Source organism: Tupaia chinensis, unplaced genomic scaffold (assembly GCF_000334495.1).
Source record: "Tupaia chinensis unplaced genomic scaffold, TupChi_1.0 Scaffold149922_1, whole genome shotgun sequence".
Classification (NCBI taxonomy): Eukaryota; Metazoa; Chordata; class Mammalia; order Scandentia; family Tupaiidae; genus Tupaia; species Tupaia belangeri.
The window spans coordinates 190,544-200,543 of record NW_006209766.1 but is presented as its reverse complement, the minus strand read 5'-3'; the positions used below and the strand labels follow the sequence as shown (position 1 = coordinate 200,543).

General features: G+C 52.4%; 1 protein-coding gene across 1 annotated transcript in view; it reads right to left on the bottom strand.

Annotated features, from left to right (window-relative positions):
* Positions 1-10,000, bottom strand: part of GPI (glucose-6-phosphate isomerase) — a 41,852-nt gene that overhangs the window by 18,405 nt on the left and 13,447 nt on the right. The window contains exons 5-9 of the mRNA XM_006171595.3: positions 7,913-7,996; positions 7,635-7,781; positions 6,736-6,807; positions 5,752-5,796; positions 4,104-4,157 (exon numbers count right to left, since the gene is read on the bottom strand). Of these exons, the coding sequence (XP_006171657.1) occupies positions 4,104-4,157; positions 5,752-5,796; positions 6,736-6,807; positions 7,635-7,781; positions 7,913-7,996 (402 nt within the window). The remainder of the gene's footprint in view (positions 1-4,103; positions 4,158-5,751; positions 5,797-6,735; positions 6,808-7,634; positions 7,782-7,912; positions 7,997-10,000) is intronic.

The following is a 10,000-nucleotide window of genomic DNA, read 5'->3' as shown; positions in this document are numbered from 1 at the left end:
GTAAGATCCCAGGTGTACAAACCTCTAGCTCCAAAGTACTTGCTATCATGCTAACTTAGGTCCTGCAGACCTCCTGTGAGGCCCATAGGATTATGCCTGCCTCTATAGGCCCGAGGGGTACGGTACTCTATAGGCTTCACCACAAAGACCGAGGATTGCCTGAATTCAACTCATGAAAGAGCCAACTCTACCTACCTGTGTTCACCCTAACGCCTCAGGCCTCTTCACAAGATGACCCCTGGCACACCACACCAGCTTTGCCTACCTGTGCTTGAGCCCTGGCTCCTCAGACCACACATAGTGTACCAGCTCTACCTACTTGTGGCTAGACTGTGGCTCCTCTAACCAGCTCTGTCTACCTGACTCTGGCTTCTGAGGCTGCACCTGGAGGGTCAGTTCTACCATGACCCTGGGTCCTCTGACTGTACCCAGAAAGCTAGTTCTACTGACCTATACCTGACCCTGGCTCCTCAGACCACACCTGGAAAGGAAGCTGCACCTACCTGAACCTGCCCGGGTCCTTATACCGTACCTGGTGGGCCAGCTCTGCCACCTGGCCTTGATGCTGACTTCTGAGGTTGTACCTGGTAGGCCGGCATTCCCTACCTATGCTGGATCACAGCTCCTGAGACTGCACCAGGTGGGCCAGCTCTGCCTGCCTGTACCTGATACCTCCATGCTCCCACTTCATCCAGTCCGTCTGGTAATCCTTACCCGGGCATGACTATGACTTTTTAGATCTCCCTGGACACACCCAGTTTTGTGAACCTGCCTGATCTTGGTTCCACAGACCTTACCTGTCCTACCTATTTAGCTCAAGTTCTTCAGATTTTGAGCTACAGAGATACAAACCTGTGCCAGAAACAGACACCTCAGACTGTACCCAGGAAAGTCATTGGCATGGCCACAGCTCTTCAACCTCACCCAAGAGGCGGAGTTCTACCTACCTCTCATGACCCTTTCTGGAGATCTAGATCTGCTCACTTGTGCCAGATCCACGCTCCTCAGATCTCACTGGAGAGATCTAGCTTTCACCTGTCTTCACTTCATATCCTCAGAGGACATCTAGGGGACCCAGTTCTTTCCAGCTCCTCAGGCCTTACTGGACAGATGCACTTTACCTACCTGAGTCTGACCTCTACTCTGGGACAGCACCGAATGAATCTTAATGAATCCAAACACACTTTTTCAGGCCAACCTACCTCGGCTTGCCTTGGGTTTAATAGATATTACCGACAAATTCTAGACACCATTTGACCCAGCTCCTCAGACTTCTGATACAAGCCAGGGCCTGACCCTGACAGCTCTGACCTTACCTGTAAGGCCCAAGAGTACAAACCTGTATCTTCCATCTCCCCCTAACTCTTCAAACCTCACCTGCCAGAACTGCTGTGCAGCCAGAACTAGGTGCCATAAACCTTCCCAGTGAATGCATTGCTTGACTCCAGTTTTCTGATCTTTTCCCAGGGGACCCAGGACCACCCACCTGTGCATCGCAAAGCTGCTCGAATGTCACCTGAGGACACAGTCTTGACCTAGAGCGATTGTGGACTCTTAGTCCTCACTGGTCAGACTCAGCTTTGGCTCCAATGTCCTTACCTGACGAGCAAGGTCTGCTACGTGTACCTCATCGTAGCTCCTCGGGCCTCCCCTGAGCAACCCGATCATACACCTTAGATTCCAGTTCCTGAGACCTCAGATGGAAGTGGCTCCAGAGACCACACCTGAGACTCCACTCTACATACCTGACGGGAACAGGTGCTTCTCTCAGACCTGACAGATGCCAGGTGGCTCGTCTCGACCTGAGGGATGCCTGATGAGAGCCCAGGGCTGCCGTGTCTGATGGACTTGGGCCTCAGACATCTGACCTGCAGACCGGGGCCTCTGGACCTTTCTTCACCATGAGCCTCTCAGATGGCATCCTATCGACATAGCTCCTCAGTTCACCTGTCTGCACTTCACCTACTTCAGCTCCCCGTCCTCACCTTTTATAACCAAATATGCTTGTATCTGTCCCTCACTTGGGCTCATCAGACCCCACAGCCGGCCATGATACCATAGACGATGCCTCGGGCTCAATATGGTCCCTCAGAGGCCTCTGTGGCTCGCTGAGCTGTGCCCGTCACACCTGGTGAGGTGCTGAGACCCAGGTTGCTGACCTGTGTGCACCTAATCCTGGTTCTAAACACCTCGCCTGCATGATCTGCCATCTACTACCTGACGCTCGTTTTTCAGAGCTGCTCAGAGAGGGGCTGGATGGCAGCACTGTGATAAAGCACGATGCTCTCTGAGGCTGGTCTACGTGGAAAGGTTCCAGGTTCGTACCAGGAGACCTGAGGATACCAAGTGCACACGTACCTATGATCCAGGGCTTAACTGAAGCTGGGTGGATCGCAGCACAAGACCCTGTTAAGAGTACTGTCTCTCTGTCTCACGGAAGAAATCGATTAATAACCTTCTCTCTGTCTCCAAAAAACAGCTCTCCAATATGACCTGACTCTGGCTTGCCCAGAGACCCCAGGGTCGGGCACCATCCCCCTGCTGATCCTGACACACAGGGCTGTCCCATGACTGACCCAGACAGGCCGATCACTTCCACGTGCTTCTGCCAGCCTGGACTATCCCCATCTCACTCAGGGTCAGTGCTGTAAGCCAAAGCCTGACCCTGTCCCTCTACTTCACCCAACAGACTCCCAGCTCCAGAAATTTCACCTGTGCCTATCCCTAGGCTCCTCAGACATCACCTCCTCGATTCAGCATTTGACAGCCTAGGGACTCAGGCAGGTCCCTCCATGGTGCCGATTCTGACCACCAAGGTCTCACTCAATAACTCTGGTCCTGTATTCCTGGGCCCAGCTGTCATTTTAAGCCTCACCTAGGAGACCCATTCCTCTTCCTAATTCAAACCCCAACCATCTCTGTGTGCTGGGCATTTATGGGCAGGAAAACCTTGTTCTGCTGGGTGACATGGTCAACAGGAGCACCCACATGGTCCTGCCCACCACCTGCTTGGGCTCTAGATCCTAATGAGGAGGGGGAGGGGTCTCCCCCTGTTAGCAGGCCATGCAGCATTTGTTAGAAGCTACAGTCTCTCTTGACTAGGGTTCCCCATCTGAGCCGTGGGACTCAGATGATTCGAGCGACTATCCTCAATTCTTTCAAGGATGGTATATAACTAGTCCCATTCTGGAAAGAAGTCAACTCATTCTATGCACTAGGCAGCTTGCAGCATTAGGGCTTCATTCTCTCCCAGACCCCAGTAGAAAAAGGCCTTAGAGTTTCCACGTAAGGAGGCTACATCTGTGAACACCGCCACCCTGCAGGTCTCCAGCTCGAAGTCCTGGAACAGCCCCAGTGGGGAAACCCCTACATGGGTGATGGCCTCTTGAGCACCTGCACAGCCATGTGCTAGACAACTGCACCCATGCCAGCCACACCCACTGCGCTCTGTGCCCACACGGCACTCTGTCCTGTGGCCTGCACCCCAAGCCTTTGCAGCTGGGGGAGGCCTCAAGCTCGCAGCCCTTCTCACACCAATGCGGTGCTCAGGCATGCCTGCGAGAGAAACTCCTATCCACCCCTGGGCTCCAGCAGCTGCCTGTCCCTGCAGCCCTGCATGCTGCCCAGGCACAGGCCAACCTGGGCCCCAGGCTGGCGCCTCCTCTCTGCCCCCTCCAACTCCTGTAGTTCCTATTGCTCCTTTCTGGGCCTACGCATCATACCTGCCTCACCCTGCCCCTTGGCCTTTACGGACTGCGGCTGCAATTTGGAGAAAGGTCATCACTGAGAATAACTCACAACCTAAGCTCAGTGAGGGGGTTGGGGTGGCTCCGGTTACCCCACAGTGGGTGCTGCTGGCAGACACCCAGGGGAGCGTTAACCTGGCCTTGCAAGCTCGGCCTGCCCTGGGTGGAAGTGGAGCCCTCCTTCTGGGTAGCTCTTGCCCTACGAACCTCTCTAAGGGCCTGTCTGCCTTTCCCAAAGCCAAGCATGCAGCAGGTGCTCAGTAAATGCTGACCTGACCTCATGGGTCCCTCATCTGTGGCTCAGTGGTCACGACTTGGACTTACAATTCACCCAGCACAGGAAGGGTGTGTACTTACATCCCAGAACTCGAACATGTTTTGAGGGTCAATTCCAAACTCCTTTACTTTGGTCTAAAAAAGGCAAAGGGAGAGATGAAAGGAAGCATTTATTAGCTGGATAAGAACAAGAGCTCCCGGAAGCGAGGAGTTGTGCTATTTTGAGCTGTGGGAGACCCCCGCCTTCCTCAGAGCCCCGGCTGGAGCAGGTCTGGAGCACCCAGATTTGGGAATGGGGGTAGGTGGACAAGGACCTTCCCACCCAGAGCTGGACACCAGGCCAGCTCACATCCAGCACAGCAGCGGCCCTGGGCCTATGGAGTCTCCTGATCGGGGGCAGCACACCCTGTCCCTCCACGTGAGGACACAGCCACACACTGTTCTGTGAGAGCTGCCACCTGGGCCCATCCTCTGAAAAGCTGAGCCAAGAGCTTGAACCCGAGCATGAGCAGGGGCCAGCTGTCCTGCTCTTCCCAAATCTGGGAAAGTGACTCCACCCCAGGAAGCCTTAAGGAGATGGCCAACCCTGTTCTTCAAGGACCCAAGTTCCCAGAGTGGATGAAGCCAACAACCCTTACCTATTCCCCAGTGGAAGATAAGCCCTCCTGACCAGTCTGAGCTCTGCCTGCAGGAGGCAGACAATGGGCTATGGTCAGCCAGCCTTAAGACATTCTGCTAGTGGGACTCACATGGGAAGGTCCTGGTTTGTACCCTGAGACCTCCCTATGCATGCCCTCCCTCACATGTACTCATCATCTGGTCTGGCTGAGAGCGGAGCTGGATCATGGTGTGAGGACCCTATTGGGTTGCCTGTCTGTCTGTCTATCATCTCTCTCTCATGGAAGAAATAAATAAACTTAAAAAAAAACTTATTTATTTAATTTTATTTATTCATTCATTTATTTTAATTTGACCAGAGAGAGAGAGAAAAAGTGAGAAAGCAAGCCGCCAGGTCCAGGAACTCGAACCGTGGTCAGTCACATGGGAGTGTCCAGCACCTTAACTACCATGCCTCCTGCTGGTTCCCAGAAATAAATAAACTTAAAAAAAAAAAAAAAAGGATGTCCTGCTGGGTCCCCCATGGGCAGACTGGCACTGGAGGTGGTAGTGGAGGTGGGGGAAGAGGGTTAGGAGAGCCCAGGTATGGCTCTCAGTTCTGCCCCAGCCCAGCACTGGGCCTACCATAGAGAAGTGTTCCACAGGGAGACTGTGAGAAGAGGCAGGCAGGACACTCAGCTTCTAGTCTGAGCATCACAAACCAACACAATCACTATGTGGGGCAAAAAGTCGCATCCCTTCACTGGGGCTTCACATCGTTAGGTGAGAAATGGGATGTATGCCTCCTATGACCCCGCATATTCCGCATGGAAAGAAGCCAGTGGCAGAAGCCCCGGTGAGTCTTGTGCTTGCACTGTTCTGGGATTCGGGCAGGTCTGGAAGATGGATGGGTTAGCATGATCCCCCTGACTACAAGCCCCCCTCGGGGTTATGGAGGTTGGGTGGGAGAACACAGAGAAGTCAAGGATGACATGCAACTCCTAGGCATCAATCCGTCTAGCCCACTGGCAGAGCCAAGATCCCTCAACCCTATAAGCCACATCTTGGCTCAGGTATTCTGAAAAGCTGGGCCCTCCCAGGGCAGGAGCGTGAGGAGATGCACAGAACTTACCGTGTTGGTAGACAGGGCAACAAAGTGCTTCGCCACGGCAGACGACTACGAGAGACAGAGCCGCGTTACACCACCCTCATCCCAGAGCAGCCCTCCAAGGACAGTGACCCTCCCATCACTGGAGAAGCCAAGGCCCTGCGTGGGTTGCCCACTCCCAGCCTGTGGTTCTGAGACTGCTGGAGGAACCCACACATCAAAGTCAAGGTCAAAAAGGCAGAGGGGTCATGGGCTGGCCTGCCTATCCTACTTCATAGGCATACAAGGCTCAGAACATCCCTCCCCTGAAAAATGGGGATGAGCAGGAATAGATGATGCTACAGAACCAGGGGGCCTTGAAGAAAGGGCCACACAGGCCAGCTCCATGGTGCAGTGGGAATGCACTGCCCCAAAGATACCAGGTCACCAACTTGGTCAGCCCGAAACATGCCAGGTACGAGTGTAAGCACCTAAGATCTGATGGGCTGGAGCACTGGGGGAAAGGGTTCACAGCATAACCAGCCCCAGAGAGGGTGCTCATCTCTCTCCTCACCCCACTTCTTTCCCCTACCTTATGTGTGCATGTACTCTCTATCATACATTTTTTTAAAATTAAAAGAAAAAGAAAAAGAAAGGGCCACAGAAAAGGCCCTTAGCCAAATTAGAGCAGGCTCTGTCATGTTTGGTGTGCCTAAGGCTAGCAGAGCCAAAGATAAACAATATGTTTTGGGTTTTTTGGTTAAAGGGCACATGCACTCACCAGAGAGAGAGAGAGAGACAGACAGAAGAGGGAAGAGGGAGAGGGAGAAAGCACCCTCTGATGGGGCACGGTCATACCACGAAAAGGAATACTAGCCTTACAGAAAAGGCAGGCACCAGGAAGGATGCCTCCTGTTCCAACTCTAGGAGAAATAGGGCCAGGCTTGGCCGTGGGGCAGACAGGCAGGCCCACCCTTCTCTTCCCAGCCCACCAGGCACCCATGGCCAGGGAGCCCTGCTGCCACTCACATCCTTGGCCGACTGGAGAAACCACTCCTTTGCCGTCTCTGCGTTGGTGATGGTCTCCTGGGTGGTGAAGGTCTGCAACCAGAGAGGACAGCAGTCGGGCCTAGAGCTCAGGGTTGGGGTGGCCTCGAGCCAGGGCTCAGCAGCAGAGGTCATACAGGTTCCTGGTCGTTTCCACGAGTAATGTTTGCAGTAACAGTGACAGTTACGCCACGTAGCCTCCAACCCACACGTCCACAGAGCCACAGTGAGTGGCCATGTCGAGGGCGGGGCCTGGAAATGGCTGCATCGCTCTGTGATTCCAGCACTTTATGACCAGAGGGGGTCCCAGTAAAAGCCACAACCCCTACCCTAACCCTGCAGGTCAGTCAGGGCTGGGGCATCTCCCAAGAAAGGAGCTACGGCCTGCCTGGGCTCTCTTCAGCCTGGGCTGGGCTGGATCTCAGCATTCATGAGTGGATGTAACATTTTACATATATATTAATGTATAATATATATTATGTATATTTTATATATAGTATTAATATTATATATTAATGTGAAATAATATGAGTAAACGGGGCATAAATGACAATCATCAGGGCATGGCTCTGGGCTCAGAAAAAGAGCCAACATACGGGACAGATCTGGAAGAAGGCGGTCTCCCAGCCGGAGCAGAGATCTCCCAGAAAGAGTGGATGTGGCCTAAGACAAAGGGGCACGCTGGCAGCAGTTCAGGCTCTCTCGTCAGGTAAGATGTGTTTGCTGCCAAGCAGGGAAAGCTCTGAGGACAGCTGTGCTGACCGACCCGCAGAGCATGGTTTGATCAGAACCATCAGAGGGTCCAATGCCCAGGCAATGGCAGGGTACCCGTCTCCCCACCCTGCCCTGGTAGACAGGACTGGCCTGTCCAGACCCCATACCTTGGAGGCAATGATGAACAAGGAAGTCTCAGGGTTGAGGGCGGCCAGGGTTTTGGCAATATGGGTCCCGTCGATGTTGGAGACAAACCAGACCCGGGGACCTCCTGAAGAGTATGGCTTAAGGGCTTCTGTCACCATGAGAGGTCCCTATGGGAAGACACAGCATCACAGAACAAGATGCCAGGGTCCACAAGAGGTGGGAATTGGACAAACCAAGGCCCTCGGTGGGACCAGCAGTCCCAGCCCCTCACCCCCTCCCACGGCAGCCGTCTCCTCACCAGGTCAGAGCCGCCGATGCCGATGTTGATGACGTCTGAGATGGTCTTGCCTGTGTACCCCTTCCAGTCACCGCTCCGGACACGCTGGCAAAGGGCGAGAGAGCCAGTGAGCACAACCCTCCACATATATGCCGCTGCTCCAAGTCATCATTTCTTTCACGTCCTTATGCTCAGAATCCCGGTCTTATGTTTTGGGCCCTCCCAGCAGTCTCTTGACACCAAGTGATAGATCCCTACCACAGTCCCACCAACTAGACTTGATTTCCTACCAAAAAGTAGGCAGGGCCAGAAGGCAGTATAGAGGCTGAGGCGGCTGGATCCTACATGGCTGACAGTGCAGTTCAAATACCAGACCTAGTGGTTTGAAAAACATGCCAGGCATGCCCAAAATCTTGAGAGGAGAATGGAGGAGAAGGGAATGCAGCATGGCCATCTCCCCTGAGGGATGCTTTGTCACCTTTCCCCCCTTTCTCTCTCTCTCTGTCTCTGTCTCCAGTGAGCACACACACCCTATGGCAAAAATTAAAAACAAAAGGGACCAGAAACCAGCAGTTAGCGTAATGGCTATGTCACTGGACTCCCACGTAGTCGACCGCAGTTCGCATCCCGGACCCGGTGGCTTAAAACTCACGCCGGGCGCGTGTGCATGCGTGCCCAAGATCCCGAGAGGAGAATGGAGGAGAAGGGATTGCGGCGTGACCAACCCCCTTGGGGGGTGATTTCTCGCTTTCTGTCTCTCTGTCTCTCTCTGTCTTTTTGGCGAGCGCACGTGCCCTATAGCAAAAACCTCTCAAAAAAAAACAAAACAAAAACAAAAAACAAATATTCCAGGAATCTTGCCTCCCCTGCCAAAGAGAGTGACCTGTGCAATACTAGGATATTGAGAAAATGATGGTGTGACCCAGAGGGTAGATCTAAAAAGAACCTGCATTTTCTGTTTTGCAGTCCTGGATCAATCGCTTTCAGGAAAGCCATGTGGTGTGGACGCTCTTGGCCCTAGGAAGAAGCCACCATGGCAAGGAATGAGGCCTCTGCAAACAGCCAGTGCCAACTCACGGCCCGAGTACAGGAGCTACCTTGGAAGAGAATCCTCGTGAACCCAGGGCCAGTATCTTGGCTACCACCTCAAGAGAGACCCCCCCAAAACCAAAACCAGTAAGGTAAGCCACGCCCAAACTTCTGACCATCGTAACATACCAAATGCCAACTGCTATTTCAAGCCAAGTTTTAGTTCCTCTGTTATGTAGCAACAGAAAACTGACACAGATTTTGAAACCAGAAGGAGAGTATGAGCATAATAAAAATGTAAACATGCAAGCAAAGGCTAGGAAGACTTTGAGGAGAGTGAAGGCCTAAAAAACTAAAAGAGGCCGTGAACAGAAATCTGACCATCCTTGAGGAGGCTGTCTCAAGTGTGGGTTTAACAAAAAAGGAGGGGTTGGGGCTGGCAGATGGCATGGTGGTTAAGGTACTAGACTCCCACACATGGATGACCTCGGTTCAAGTCTCAGACCTGGCAGCTTGCTTTCTCACTTTCCCTTTCTCTCTCTCTAATAAAATTTAAAAATAAATAATAACAAATAAATAAAATAAATAAATCTTAAAAAAAAAAAAAAAAAAAAAAAAAAAAAAAGGAAGGGGCCAGTAGGGGTGGTTAAGGCACTGGACTCATGTGGCTGACAGTGGTTCAAGTCCCAGATCTGGTGGGACTCATGCCAGGTATGTAGATGTGTGCCCAAAATCCCAAAAGGAGAATGAAGGAGAAGGGACTGAAGTGTGGCCATCGCCCCCTAGGGGGTGAGTTCTCTCTTTCTTTCTGTGTCTCTGGAGAGTACATGTGCCCTATAGCAAAAATCTCTTTCAAAAAAGAAAAAAGAAAAGAAAGAAAAAGGAGGAAAGTCTATTGGAAATCAGAGGGGAAAGAATCCTTGCTATATAATAACAAAGTTTAACAACACTGTCATCTGCATTAACAAGGAAGTAAAAGCAGTCCCTATTGGGATCTGGATGAAGAGTCAGCACTTGGATTCACATGGGAGAGGTCCTAGTATCCCATGCCAGGATATCCTGCCTCCCTGGGATCTGGGC